This window comes from Lipophrys pholis, assembly GCF_963383615.2.
Source record: "Lipophrys pholis genome assembly, chromosome: 22".
NCBI classification, from domain to species: domain Eukaryota; kingdom Metazoa; phylum Chordata; class Actinopteri; order Blenniiformes; family Blenniidae; genus Lipophrys; species Lipophrys pholis.
In genome coordinates this window covers 11,698,232-11,713,931 of record NC_137644.1, presented here as the reverse complement: position 1 = coordinate 11,713,931, position 15,700 = coordinate 11,698,232, and the positions used below count along the sequence as shown (strand labels likewise).

The 15,700-nt window shown below is 40.6% G+C and overlaps 1 protein-coding gene across 2 annotated transcripts in view; it reads right to left on the bottom strand.

Moving 5' to 3' along the window:
- LOC308127280 (copine-8) overlaps positions 1-15,700 on the bottom strand; it is a 96,690-nt gene that overhangs the window by 64,976 nt on the left and 16,014 nt on the right. The window contains exons 2-4 of one of the 2 annotated variants that reach the window (XM_080492218.1): positions 4,755-4,795; positions 2,172-2,218; positions 413-516 (exon numbers count right to left, since the gene is read on the bottom strand). In XM_080492218.1, the coding sequence (XP_080348344.1) occupies positions 413-516; positions 2,172-2,218; positions 4,755-4,795 (192 nt within the window). The remainder of the gene's footprint in view (positions 1-412; positions 517-2,171; positions 2,219-4,754; positions 4,796-15,700) is intronic. The other variant, XM_080492219.1, reaches the window with a different exon arrangement.

The window sequence follows — 15,700 nt, the reverse complement described above, 5'->3', positions numbered from 1 at the left end:
TCAATAACAAACTTAGGTGCCGTAACCATGGTTAATGTAAAGACTGCTGGATTACAACACAGCGTAGCATACGGTATGGCCTTGCCCCAACTTTCTAGAGATGTTCTGCTGTCGTCAAATTCAAAACGAACTAAGAATAAACAGATGGTGGTTCACACTAACATTCACACTTACGTTTTAGAGTCACCAATTAACTTCAAATGTATGTTTTGTACTTTGGTGGGAAATCAGAGAACCAGAAGAGAAAAAAACATGCAAGTTCCACACAGAACCAAATCTAATCTCAGATGGGGAAAAGGTGAAAAAAACAAAACAAATATCTCGTACTCGATTGTGACAAAAGGGCCAAAAAGCAAGTTCAGCAAATAATCATTGGAATTTTACATGCGCACATTGTGTAGATTTTACTTACAAGTCGAATCTGACGTTTTGCCGCTCTTCAAAGAAATAATCCAAAATGAATTTCCGCACAAAGTCTGGGTTTAGCGTGTTGTCGATCACCTCCGTTCTTCCAAACTAAAAAGAGAAATCGCAATTAATTTAAAGAAAATATTTTAGATGGACACAATGTGAAAGAGACGTTTATGTCCTCAATGCATTTCTAGGATTGATTCCTAGAGTTTAAAGCCATGATCTGTCTTCATGTATTTCCACAAATAAAACGCTTTTATTTAGTATGATTCACCGGCACCCCGTGCAGTTGAATGTGCTTCAGCACAGGAGAAACACCAGGCGACGGATCATGATATACAGCTTTAAAGCGATACATGCAGGGCAGCTAAAGTATAGAGTCAATGGGGGTCAGGTAGGTCCCAGTGTGGCATTTAACTTGGTCTGTTTAATAATGCAGGCAGATGATGGGCTACTCAGATCTATGAATAACTGGGATTGATTGGGGCTGTGAGATTCACCCCCTCATTTGCAACCATGAATATTCATTGCGGCGAAATGCGACCGGGGAGGAAGAGGATAGCGGTGCGCACAGTCTGTGAAAAGATACCCCCCCCCCGCCCTTTCCACTGGAACGATCAAGGAGGAATTCTTGTGTAACGATTAATAGGGTGTCGCAGTTATTGCAGGTAATAGGTATCGACAAAACCGGCCATAATGAGGTGCGATCAAAGGGTTCAGGAGCAGTGGAGCGATTCACAGTCGTGCCTCAGCTGCAGGAGCCATCATGTGATGTCCAGCAATTCTAATTTTGACTATAAACTTCAGACTTATGGTGTGGGTATGTGTGTCTAGAGCTTCGGCCTGGCTTGTCCTCTATCATCCGGGTGAGCATTGTGACCGATTCTGCAAATAACCAACGGCTGTTTACAAAAAAAAAAAGAAAACAGGGCCTCTTATGACATTGGTGACTTACTTCAAGAACAAAGGTGCGAGGTATTGCAGTTCCAGTGAGAACAAAGAGAAAAAAGGTGCTGACGCTCAGAAAATTGCACCTTGCGGAGGGTGTGATTTGTCGGGGGCATTCCCACTACTACCAATTTATGTTTATCCCAGGAGGGGATGAAATCTATTTCCCTCGTGATTGCAGCTATTCGACCCACAAACCGGGCGAAGCGCATCACATAATTGTATTTTCGATTAAAACGGTCAGTTCTCAGGCACTGAGAGTGAAACTTGATACTCTTAGATGCGCGTTTATTATCACAATAAGCAAAGTAAATTGTATTTTGTGTCGGACAATTCGAGATGTTGGGATCCACAGGCATGGTTTTTGTTGCTGTATGGACAGAAGCTCAAAAACTCAAAAGAAACAACTCAAAAAAAACATGACAACATTATAATGATGTTCTTGCAGAAGTAATAAGAATATATTTTTATAAAAATTGTGCTCCTGTTGGAGATTCGCAGATTGATATGAAATCTTGACAATGAATTTAGTAGATGGGCAATAAATACGTAAACATGTAATTATACAGCAAGTCTTTGGCACTTAGCAAACTTTGTTAGAAATTGAAATTAAACATAACATCAGCCCAAAAATAAACATGCAATTTAAGGAAAATATATTTTGAAGATAATTTAGTTAGTTTTGTGGTAGACTGACTTAAATAGTAACTATTCAAATATGCTATTCACAGTACAAGTGAGGACTTTAATTGGACATTAGTGGTAATGCGGTCCATTCCTAGAAATAGTTGAAGCAATGTGAACACACTGACCTCTCGCCACTCCTTGTTGCCCATGCCTTGTATGTAGAGCACACAAACTAGAAGAAAGAGAAAAAAAACAACAACATTATTTATGTAGAATATTACCACCTCCACACAAATCTCCACCATACTGTCCTTGGACTTCTGTTATTTTCATAATTTATGGTCTTTTGCATGAAAATTACACTTGATAATCACATTTCTAAGCTGTTTGATGAGTAACTCAGCTCGAGGACAAAAAACAACAACAACAAAAAAAAAAAACGTTGTCACTTTCATACGACACTGAGCAAATGAATGAATAAACTGAAATGTCATGGTATTTCAAGGTACCATTAGAATATGACTAATGCGCCACAAAACGCATGAATCAGAAACAGCAAAACAACATCAAAGCATCTAATAGTTGTATTCGTGAAGCTCAATGTATGTATTTCTATTTTCTGTCTTTAGAGGTTAAAAGCCATCATTTTAGGCCATTAGCTACTGCAGAAACGGCACTAAGAGCACATTATCTAGTTCACTTGTCGTAGCCTTTATTTCCAAAGGCCTTTGATGTTCTTTTCAGAAAAGGCACGCAGGATATATGAATGTGCATACGTACAATCCCACACTAAATATTTTATCGCTTGGTGAAACCGATATTTGGCATCGTCCTCTTACGAATCACTGCTCTTTAGATTTCTATTATTTTTTTCCCCATAACAGGACATATACGAGACACCGTTGGGAATTCAGATGGTTTAATAATGTTTCTTGTCCTCTCTTCTGTTACCTTCCTTCTCTTTTCCTCCTGTCAGGCCAGTTCTTATCAGGAGATCCAGGACGCCGTGCTCAGCAAAATCTAAGCAAGCGCCACTCAGCATGAAAGCAGGTCTCAAAGTATGGTTCGAGCCGAGGATTGTTCCTCATCCTCATCACTGTCATCGTCATCCTCATCACCTCCTTGAGTCACTTTTATCCCACGCGCCTGTAAATGTGCTGACGCGCTCGGTTTTTCCCACTGCGTGTGTGTGTGTGTGTGTGTTGGTAAATCACTAAAGATGTCGAGCTTTAAAAGGTCATTCTAACATCACAATTTTACTCCCCACACAACTCAAGATGACAAACACGATTGGCGATCGCAGCGACGTAATTATTCTAGGCATGAATCTTAACCTTGATCTCGTCTCGCCCTCATTCCCCGAGCGCAGCCGCCCACGTGCACATGTCCTAAATTTGAGGCAGCCAGTTAAATTGGCTTTTAGCCGAGACGAGGAGCGGAGACGTTCACCTCAGATGGTCTACTTAGCAGCTGACAAACAACGGTGGTTTGATCTTTTTGCCATATAGGCTCTGTCCTGTCCAGAGTTAGGCGAGTGAATCCAAGCTACATCTACACCTGATGTATAAAAAGGCACAATATCACAAAATACAACTTGAGTATTCCTATGACACGGTTGTTGAATTTCAAGAATAATCCATATTTAAAATGTATTTTTTATTCCCTTTTAATCCAACCTATGGTTGCGGAGAGCTTGAGCTGATCCAAGCTTACTATGAGCAAAACATCAGGGTGCATCCTGGGTAGGAATCAGACAAATACGTGAAATTTCACTTAGATTAATGTAATAATGCAACTGAGTTGCCTCGCAACTAATTCGACCTGCATGAAATCAGTTAAATATGAGATAACGATGATACGATTTGTGAGAAATACAAACTTGATTTTGAGATGTGCGACAGTGCTCTTTCTCTCGACCCTAATCTACACCAGGTGTGACTGGGCCATGTTTCATTTTGTGTAACTTATTTCATAAGAGGTGTATTTTCCATTTCCACCATGCAGAAGCAAATCAGTTTGTTATTTTGGATGATTTCTCCTTGATATTGGTGGTTTACTTTTGAACTAAATATAGAGTACATGTTTTGATATTGTGACATATATTGCACAATTCATAACTTGAAAACACAAATCCCTGGATTGTGGAAAGTTAAAATCATGCAAACTCCCTATCAGACTAAACCAGGGTCCTCAGGTTGTGAGGCGACAGTGCTAACCACTACAGATCGTGTCTCACATCCCAATATCAGGGAAAGTGAAGTCTAGTTTTAATCATAACGGCTCTGGCTTGTAGGAGGTAATTCTTGAAAAAGAAGTAAAATGCCCTTTATCCATAATGTGAAAGTCTATTCATATCTCCGCTGTGGCGCTGACAGCAGCATTATGCCTTTTTTTTTTTTTTTTAATCCGTGTGAACAATTTTTTTCCTCTCTCTCTGAGTCTATAGGAAGAAGCCGAGTCGTTGCATTAGTCAGAGCTGCCGCGAGCCAAGGAAACACATTCAGTGGTAAAACACTAACACACATAAGGATTGACTCACGACTCCGTATGACAAACAAAACCACCTTTGTTCAATCCCTAATGGCGTTCTCACTGTTACACAACACTCACTCAACATATATCAAACAGAAGATGAAACAGGAGGACTCCCTCTTTTCTTCCTCGCGCTCTCTTCTTATCGTCCTCATTGCAGAAGCTAAGATTTCACCTCTTGAATTGTCACTCATGCACAAAACAAGAAGCACAAGCGGAGACGTGGAGGATCTTACTTGGGTCTGATTTGGAGAACGTGTCCCTGTCCAGCAGGTTTCTGTAGAGACACAAAGGGTGGAAGCGGTTAGAAACACCCAGGCGGTGAATGCATCCAAGCACTGTGATTATTTATGTACACTGTTGGCCATGACGGGTGTTAACAACACAGGTTGTTTACAGAATTCCTGTGAATTTTTGGGAAAGAAGTGTAGACAAACAAATTATTTTGTTGTCTTATTGTCCTAGCTTTTTTTTGTTTGTTTGTTTGACTCGAGCAGCTCGAGTGGAACTCTTTCAGAAATATTACTTGTTATTTTCCATCATCATACCGAGACAAAATTATTTTATTGTGAAACCAAAAAACACATTAATGAGAACTACAGATGCAAAGTTTGTGGAGTTTATTACAACAAGCATGGACGCTGATTGTTAAGAAGATACGTTCAAACAGCACCCACTACAGGTCTGACATGTTAGTACATCATTTTCAGCGTTTCCTGTGTAAATAGGCGTCGTATTCAAAACGTCGTTGTGTAAACACAGTCTTCAGACTTTCAAGATTGAATTTCAAGTCAACACTTTTCTTATTAAGCTGCTATATGTTTAAACAGCTGTGAGACCTTGTTAATTAGCTTTCTCTCCATCAACTTGTTGGTCTGTTTGTATGTTTTTCTGCCTTTCTCGCCGCTCACCCTGACGGCAGCCGCTCACGAGGCCGGTTCTGCTGAGGTTTCTTCTTTTAAATAGGGAGCGTTTCCTTTCCACCGTCTCCTCTGCTTTGTTGCTTTTTGATGTAAATGCCATCAGATGTCTCTGTTGTATATGGCTCTACATAAATAATCTAAACCGAAGATCAACAAAGCCAAATCGAGCCTCAAAGAAATGTCCTTGTCTACTCCTGTTTGAGAAGATGTTGCTCAGTTGATGAAGAAAATAGACTGTGAAATCCCTCTGGTGTAATCGCTCAGCTGGGATACTGAATAAACTATTCATGTTGACACAACAGTGAGAAAATATAGGGCCTGTTCTCACATGTGACATGTAAACATCCTCCCACTTTAACAAAGCACAAAGTGGTTTCATATCAAATTCACATTTTTTTTAGGGCCTCATTTCCTGCTTGAGGCAACAGTAGCTTGAAGTTAATTTGGAGCGTGGTGAGTGATGTACTGGGTGGCCCTCTTGTTTTAGCGACCCACTGAGCAGCAGCCCAGATGGACATTAATAAGATGGTGAGGAATTTATGTTCCCCAAAAAGAGAGCGAGGGAGGGGGGTTAAATGGCCTGATATGAAAGTGCTATGAGCTCATCATTAATTCAGATTTTTTTTCAATGATGAAATGTATAAGGGCAGTGATATACTAGTAACTTATAGTCCAGAGGAAATAGCAGAGCACAGCAGAGGACAAGTGGGGTCACTAATGTTAGTGGATAAATCAGCAGGTACACAACCTCCAAAGGAATTCAAATCAAGTCCACATTTAATCTTTGCCCCAATTTAACCTCCTGTCGCAGGTCCTGGAGGCAGAGAGGGCGAGAAAGCATGGGTGACGCTTTTCCATTATCCTTTCAATCCTGAGGACTTTTAAGCATTTTGAAGGCTTCGAGTCAAAGCCTGGAAACCATCAGTGTCTGCGGGGAGACACGTTTTATATGGCTTTGATACTTAGACCGCTCTGTTCCCATGAACGTTTGATATAAAGTTCAGCCGAGTTTTTACAGGCTTGAAACAAGGTTCAGACATCCAACTGTAAAGATGAATAGCATATATACCGTATTAACCATCATTTCACCTGGATAGTAAACCAGACTGGGCTCCAAGTTAGAGGAAGCAGCAAAAAAGATGAAGGGATGAAGGTGGATGAATGGGGGAATTACGATTCTATGGTCCCGTTCAATCAACAACCTCTCAAGTGGAATCGCAGCATTTTGTTTGTTTTCGTTTCAGATAAGTTTTGCGTCTACAAGGCACAGAAACGGCAGGAACACTGAAAACGATGTAGTTAGCACATTGGGCCACTGGCTGGTGCTGTTGTCTGGTTTTGTAATGAAACCACACACAAGCAGAGAACAAAGCCTGTAAACATTAACAAACGTGAGTACAGTGACTCTGACCACAGACATATTATTATTAATTTCTAACAGATCAAATTCTCACAGTTAAAAAAAATAAAATAAAATAAAAGACAAGGTGAAAAGTTGCCTGGATAGAGTGTATTACTTTTTGACTGGAGCTGGAACTTTGATGCCTTATTTCCAATTCATTAATTACAGGGTGAAGGAAATGAATTAATTTTATTTCTACACTTCAACTCTTGTTTGTCAGTGTCGGCAAACCGATCACACCGATTACCCAGATTAGACAACAAACATGGGAGTATTTAATAAGACATATTTTGTATAAATGGTTCAGGCTGTTTCTGGTGGCATCACGGTGGGGAGGAAATTTTCTTGGCAAGCATTATATGAATATGTACATACAAAGAATACGACATGGCCCGTCCCAAAATCATGGATGAAAGATAAACTGCCATCTGTTCCCACTTCTAAACTACTGGATGACTCACATTGTGGATTAACTGACGCACAATTTCTTCTTCAAACGTTGGATTCAGCAAACACAGACATTAACAAAGCTACTTTAGCCATCTAACACCCTCTATGAATAAACCTGGACACCAAAAGGTGAGTGCACACCTTTATGCTAGAAAACACAAACCCCAGCACAGTAATGTACCTCCATCTGTGCGCTCGCTGCGGCTCATTTCCCAGTCGGAGTCGTGCGCGCGTTTTTAAAAGCATTTAGTTCAATTGAAAGATGTCGATGCCGCACATCCTCCAACCGGGGAACAACTCAAAGCACATCACATGTGGTGGCACTCCAAATGGGCTTCTGGGCTCCCCCCATTGCCCTTCTGTGTGTGTATGTGTGTGTTTTTCTATGTGTGAGTAAGACACATTTTCAGGATTTCCACTTGAGAGGATAATGTGAATGAGTCATGCCTCTCTCTTTTCCTCTCGCTGCTTCTCTCTTTTCAACCAGGGCCAGGCAGCGGAAAGCTAAAAGCTGCCATCCGAGTCATGGAGAGGTCTGCGGGAATAACAGGATGAAAATAGTCTTTGTATTATTAGCGCAGCTTCCCAAAAACCACACAAAAATACTACTGCTGTTTAATCCCAATTTGAAATTATTCTCATCACAAACACATTAAAAGAGAGGTCATTGCTTCTTTTCTTTTTTTTTTTTTTTAAGTCAATTCGAAATGCACATCTTACAAACCTCTGGAAATTATTGATTTCATCAATAAACTTGGCCAAGTTTTACAACTTTGGTATGTTTACATTCACCCTCTTTCTACCTCTCTTAGAAAAACTTGCCTTAGGCATTTCAAGAGGTTCTCATGTTCTCTATTTTACCTTCGCTCTTCATTTTCTCACAGATTTTTAAACAGAAAGCTGCAGAAAAAATTATATGGATCAGGAAAATTACTTTCCCAGTGAGGCTGGAATGATGAGTTAAAATATCGGCAATGAAAATAGTCGATATCTTCAAAATAGAAAAAAAAAAGAAATGTTGTGTCACCAAGTAATAACACTCTACTGCAGTTCAGACTTTCATCATATATATATTACACATGCTGATCTATCATAACAATACCTTTGCAACCCTGGTGGTGAGATTATAAACTCAGCGGAAAAAAATATTGAATAGGCAACGTTCATATATATTGACTGAGTGCATGAGTGAACCAGTAAATAGGAACATGATTCTTTGGTTGTTCTTTACCAACCTTCAGTTAGATCAACAGCCCTTGCTTTCAGGGCTTTATTAGAGCCTTGATACATTTGTTCTTGTGCCGTAAATATAAGAAAGTAGAGCAGCCACACCCACAAATCAACATTAGATTAACACCAGCATCATTTATTATCTCACTTGTACAGATGAGTTTTTAATCTAAAGCTACATAATTCATTAAAACTCTCGTCTGTGTGGTTAGTATCTAATTAAAGAGGCAGCCACTAAACTATGCATCGAGCACTCGCCAATGGTATCTCTTTATCCATCTGAACAGATCAAACTGTGATTTAACTGAAATGGAATGAGCCGCTCTAATCACATCTGAGGAGTCAGTAAGCTTTTGTCGATGTCGAAATAAAAATTCCACCGCCAAGTACCAGAAATTGGTCTCACGGGACCATCGATCACTGCTATGTGATTACATTTCTTTTGAAGTCACACTGTCTCGTTTTTTGATTTATTTAATTTTTGCCAGTTTACTTTACTTTAGAGCAAAAACTAAAACATTTGCAGCTTTTTTATTTACTTTTTTTAAATATGGTGTAAAATTATCATCATATCAATTGAATTAAGAGGTGGTTTAGTAATTACTAAAACAAAAAATTTGCAAAAAACCTACATAAAAATGCCATTTTATCTTGTAGGGCCACTACATCAATCGGCGGAAAATATATGATGCATTAATAGAGAAGGACATTCGCAAAGGTTTTAAATTTCATAAATTCCCATTTCTAAGTTTGAAGCATAACAAAAGCGAAGAACCTAATGTTTCAATGAAATCTGCAGAAAAATAAATACATTTAGTTTGTATTGTTAAGGAAATATTGTCCTTTTATATAAATGACATAAAATTTGCTTCTCTGGACACAAATGTATTTTTCCCACCTGGAAGCCTCAACATTCCCACTTCCCACTGAAATGAAACTCTTAAAACTTTGTGAAAAAGAAAAGCCTTCTCAAAATATTTCACGCTGCTTTTTTAAAAAAAATTTTTTTTAATCAATCTTGATTTCAAATTTCGTCTCATCACTATTGAATCCCCAAGTTTTAATCAATTTGAGTTTAAGTTCACGTCACTTCTCGAGTAAACACAGCCTGCACTCAAAGTCACGGGGAATAGTGACAGTGCTGATCTCACGCTGCTGTCAAACCCGTGCCTGCTCCTCCGCCCCCGGGGGCAAACTACACCAGGGCGATCCCCCCGCCGTCATGGCCGTGCCTCTGATGCATCACCTATGACAGCTGTCAGTCACCACAACGGGAAGTGAAATCTGATACCAGATGGGGAAGAAATACACTTTGTCCTCTTCGTGATCTTTCCCTTCGAGTAAAAAAAAAAAAAAAAAAAACAGAGGGAAAAACGAAGTAGCAAAGACAGAGAAAAGACGTTCAGAGTGGTGGGACGGCCTCTTATGACAACGCTCTAATTACACACGACGTCTGATGGAGCTTCATTGTGAGGTCAGAGAAGGGGGGGGGGGGGGGGGGGGGGGTATCTCTTTGTCTGCCACACACCTTTGCTGGTGGCACACCTCTGTGCTCTTCGGGAAGGGGGGTTGGTGCACAATAAGAGTCTATGGGGGACGGTTACCATGGCAACTGCGCACATCCAATTGTGGCCACTTGACCGACTTGACTGACAGCTGCTGTACATGTGTGTCAGTGTTGATTTCCCACCTCTGCACCCTCCAGTCCTGTTCTCGCTCCTTGGATCAATCTTCTTTTTCTCCCACCTATCATTTGCCTCTTCCCTCTTTCTCCGCCAGTCTTTTTTACCCCCATTTCCTTCCTTTCCCTTCACCCCCCCCCCCCCCCTGTTTTTAAACGAATGAATACATTCAGGGCGCCTTTTGGAGTAGCATGAGAGGGCATGTGCCTGACAGAGTGTTACCTTGATGACACAACAGCAACAAAAAAAAAAAAGAAAAAAGAAAAAACTCCCCCAGGATGTGCACAGCCCTCTCCTATGATACCGAAATAAATTGGGTTTTTAGCCCACTGGATGAAGGCTGAGAGGAGATAAAGACAAGCAGAAGGGAAAACAAGCCTTAAAGGGGGATAGAAAAGAGCTAAGAGGATCAAAAACAGCCCAGGTGTGTAGTAAAAGACTTTCACTTTGAGAAGGAGAAGTAAGCCGTCTAATTATCTGACCTGAGTGGCAAGAAGTAGAGGAAGCATTTGTCCGAGTCTTATTATGCTCTATTTCTGTCGTTTGAACTCTTTTTTGGAGTCCAGGCTCAACCACGGGCGGAGAAAGAGAAACAAGTTCAGAGGGGATGTGTGAAAGAGTGTCGACGCTGCGGCTCAACCTGCTGATGACTCACTTTGGCTATTTTTTAATATAGAAACAAAAACATTATGTCATTATGTTTACTTGTTGCTCGATCATTCCTCAATATGAATGCAGTAGTTTAAAAAAAAACAACAAAAAAAACAATTAAAGATATAAAAACACACACATTAAGCAGTAGTAAAGAGCCAAGATGCATCATAATACTGAATCTGGATGTTGAAACTGAACTGAAAATGATTGCACTGGATTTATTTTGACGAACTGGAAGTGCAAACGCTGTGGTGTTCGCTTTGTCCGAGATGTTTTGGGACCAGGATAGATTGTGAGGTGCTCCTCCAGGCACTTGGAGCTTTGGGAATTTATATGAAATATATGTGTCATTATATCTTGTAAATACTCAGTGGTGGAACGTAAATACAATATATCAACTCCCACCTTCACATTTCACAAGTTTTGCACGTCAACATGATTTACTGTGAAGATTTAAGTGTTAATTGTAAAGCTTTATGTCAGTATGTCGTACAAAAGCTAATTTACCATGTTTGTTGTAAGCTGGGTCTTGAAATATATAAAGCCTCAGCAAAAAAAAAACAACATAAAAATATATATTTATCATGTGAAAAGTGCAAAACGTTATCTATCCAGAGCTAGATTTGAATTTCCATCTTCCAATTGGAGGCTTTATTTTATAGGAATCCATGAATGACTTTGAGATTGGCAACATCAGTAAAATCATCAAAACTTCATATATTCATATATTTATTTTCAAAAAACAAAAACATGCCAATGATGTGATCTATTGATCTTCCATGTGACTTATGTGTTTGTGTCTTTCTTGTTAGAAATCCACGATTGGAAGAGGTTTAGTCTCATCTTTGATATCACTGTCATTGTATTTTACAACCTCACACCATGTCTAGTCCAAGACGTGTTTTCTCTCATCAGATATAGATCATGTGGTGGGTTATGTCGCCGCCAGAGTCTCTGACTCTCCTTTTGTTCCCGACCTCGTCTCCCCCTGCTGTCTTTGTGCTTTCTGTGCCGAGTGCATCATCGCTATGATCCCCTGCATCCCGTTATCAGCCTTATTGTCAACAGATTCATATCGACTGAGTATTTACTCTTGTAAGTTGCCATTGCATGTCTTTTCATTTACCTGTCAGTGTGTTTCATCCAAACTATTTTATTGGCTCTGGTTTCAGTGTGTTTGGGTTTGTTGTTTTTTTTTTAGATCACAGTTATTGATGTCTTGTTTTTGACTTCTACTGTCTATTCAGTAGTCTAATGTACCAAACAAAACCAAACACCATCTCACTCAAAGTCTGTCTGCTTATGCCGCAGTCACATGTCTACTAACTGCATTAATGACAAATGTTGAATGTTGCGGTACAAAAGCACTTGAGACATTGCTGCATGTACAGGGAAGCAGGGATGACAAGGTTTGCTCCAGGACAAAACACGAAAAGGCCAGAGGAAAAGGGAGAAAGGGAGAAAGACGCTCCTCACAGTTACAGGAAGGGACCTACACTTAGAGTAGACATCTGAATGAATGTCTGCACCAATGAAACTGGCTCGGAATAGATTTAATTTCTCTAAAGCGAACTTACAGACCATCTTTACCGATGAAACAGTGACTTGTTGAACTAGTGGGGTGAAAAAAAAACAACTGGTTTATCTCATTGCTCATCAAATTATAGGGACGTGTGCGACTAGACTTTACGTATATGAGCCTCTTAGGGCGGTGTTTATGTAAAGGCCATTTCACTGGAGTTTAAAAACAGAACTAAATCCATAATCAGTAAAATGCAGACAAAATGAAATCATAATAATCGTGTTTTTTGTGTAAGTGTTACCACAGTTGTAGGCTGTTTATATAGGGACATTAAAACATCAGGCACATGGGCCAAAACCTGTCCACTAGAAGTTCCAATCCAGCCAAAACTCCAAGCAAATTGTAAAAGTGTCAAAAAAAAACCACATTGATTCTTGGACTTTGTTTTTTTGACTCGTTTTTTTTGACATTTCATTTTATTTTGCATCAGAAGGTATCATTGAAACTGCTTATATGATAAGATTACAGTCATTTTTGGTAGTAATTGTATGGCTTTTGTGAAAATATGGATAATTTCCACAACATCTAAAGGTTATTATGGGACTATGTTACAGGCCCGGCCCACTAAAGATGAAATTGGACTGTATGTGCGCCCTGAACTAAAATGTATTCGACACCGCTGCCCTAACCACATATTTCACATTGAACACATCTGACTAGAAAAAGAAGATGCTGTATTCTGCCTTTGGACATCAACAGCTGTCAGATGATTTTCAGATTCTAAGATATTTTCTCTGCCATTCAAGCAAAAACAAACTACACAGGACGACTCAAAGCATGTGTGGAATGTGTGGAATAAATAGAATTCAAAACAGCCGTTCAAGTAAAGCACATCGATCACATGATCCACTTTATTAGTAAGGAGCCAAAATAAACAGACAGAAATGGGATTACTGCCTAAAATATCTATTCCAGGTTATGGTTTGAATCTCCATCTCCCTGCTGGGAACTTCCTACTCTGGGCAGTGTTTTAATCTCTTCGCCTCAAACTCATCAAAACTCTCCTGTCTCACTAAGCTTAAACCCTCGCTTGGCATCATTGCTCTTCATTATTACTGCACTTTTTCTCTCTCGTCTTCTCCTTTCTCCTGTCCTGTCCTCTTCTCGGGAGAGGGGGGGGTTCTCAGTGAGAAGCCCAGAGCGCTCGTACCCTCCTCCGTCTTCCACTACACTTCTTTTCCTCTCGTTCTGTCTCTCTGTGTCTTTCTCTCGTTGTGACCGTGACCTGAATAGGCTCTGCGGAGACGTCGCCACCTCACTGAACTAGATTCGGTTACACACATATGTAGATACACACAGCGGCATGTGGAGCAACCTCGGCACGGTCCAGTGATTTTCCAGTTCAACTGCTCCTCATGTGTATTACCTCACTGCTGCACCTGCTCACACACACACACACACACACACACACACACACACACACACACACACACACACACACACACACACACACACACACACACACACACACACACACACACACACACACACACACACACACACACACTAGAGTACACACAAGTACTTCTTCAGATCTGATTTGTTGATTAAAATCAACAAGACGAGCAAAGAAGTAAATTAAAGGTTTTTGCAACATGTTTGTGAGAGGATTTTTCAGCATACACTTGGAAGCAGGAGACAGCTGCGATAACGAGAAGTCTGCCTTTGCAAAAAAAATAAAAAATTTAAATCTTGAAATTACCTTGGATGCACCGTGCTGACAAGTCCGCACCCCGCAGAACACATTTGCATATTTAGATCTGATCACTGGCAGGCTGGAGATAGTGACAACCCGTATTAGAAGCTGGTGGATCAGATGCCATCATCCAGATTGTACATCCAGATACAGACTTCTTGTTAATGGGAAGCATTAATGGGGTCATTTCAACCATGTGAAGAAAATACAAGGGGGAAAAAAAAAGCCTGTAGAGTAACTCAGTGGTGCAAACCTACCAGCCATACGACAACAATAGGCTGGTGACAAGGAAAAGATGCAGGGTGTTTTACGCTGACGGGGTCTGGCAGTGCAGGAAAAGTCTTTCACCCTGCAAGACCTTTCATTTAGAAATCGTCTTTTACAGAAGCTTTAAGGGGCTTCCAAGAAGGACTGCTGACGTAAACATCTCTTTGCAAGCATTTTAAAGCATTTCAGTTCTGGGTGTGTGTGTGTTTTTGTTTTTCTGCACGAGAGGGGGACGCCTACGCTGGTTACACACTGGCCCAAGGGGACTTGTGTCACTGTGGGGACACATGGTTCCCTAAAGGAAACCAGTGCATTTTAAGATGGTTTTTTTTTTTCAGTTTAGCCCACTAAAAAGAAAATAAAAATAAAAGTACAACTTAGAAACGGAACATAAATTTAGTCCATAAATTACAAATCCATTTTTTGTTTGTTTTGGGGTTTTACCCCTCTTTTTTTTTTTAACCTTTTTGTTGAACCGATTCAAAATCTGTCTTCAGTTTTGACGCGATATAAAATGTAATGAAATGAGGTTTGGCGTAGCAATAGCGGTAAGTCACTGTGTGACTCACATTAGTGTGTATGTTTGTCTGTAGCAACAGAAGAGGAATTCTTCCAGGGGAACACGTGGAGCGTGATGACAGTGCCGAGCATGCTCAGTTGTTCTCAACAGGTCGCCGAGCACAACGCTACAGGTACCTGCAACTCTCCTTTGTCTCCTCTGTGTCTAATTTCTTATTCTTACAGCACATTCTCTCTCCTCTTCCTCCACCTACCCGATTCTGCATCGTTTGTATTAGAGCATGAAGAAAAGCACTTGCTCTGCGATCTTTATCTCTCTCAAACTCTCTCGCTGTCTCAACCACACCATGCTGAAGGGAAGCATCAGCAGCTTGTATTCTCACTCTGCTTCTCCGGGAGGGCTGCCCTAATTCTTCCTGACAAGGGCTGGGAGAGCCAAGAGAACATCTCCGCGCATGCACACACATCACACGCACGCACACACATGGAAATATGCCACGCCACTATCCATTTACACACCGGCATGGGCAGGAGGAATACACATCGTTCACACACAAGCACACACACACAGAGCTGGACGTCCACGCTGGGGGCATTTTACCTTAATTGCCTTTGTCACCGCTTTCAGAGCAGTTTAGCCCAACAGGGCTAGTCCCCCCCCCCCCCCCCCCCCACCCCCCCCCCCCTTCACCACGTGTGTCACTCGCCCACGAAAGACTGTCACAGCTGCATAAGGAGGCACTGAGGGTGGGATACTGATAATTTAATAGATTTCTG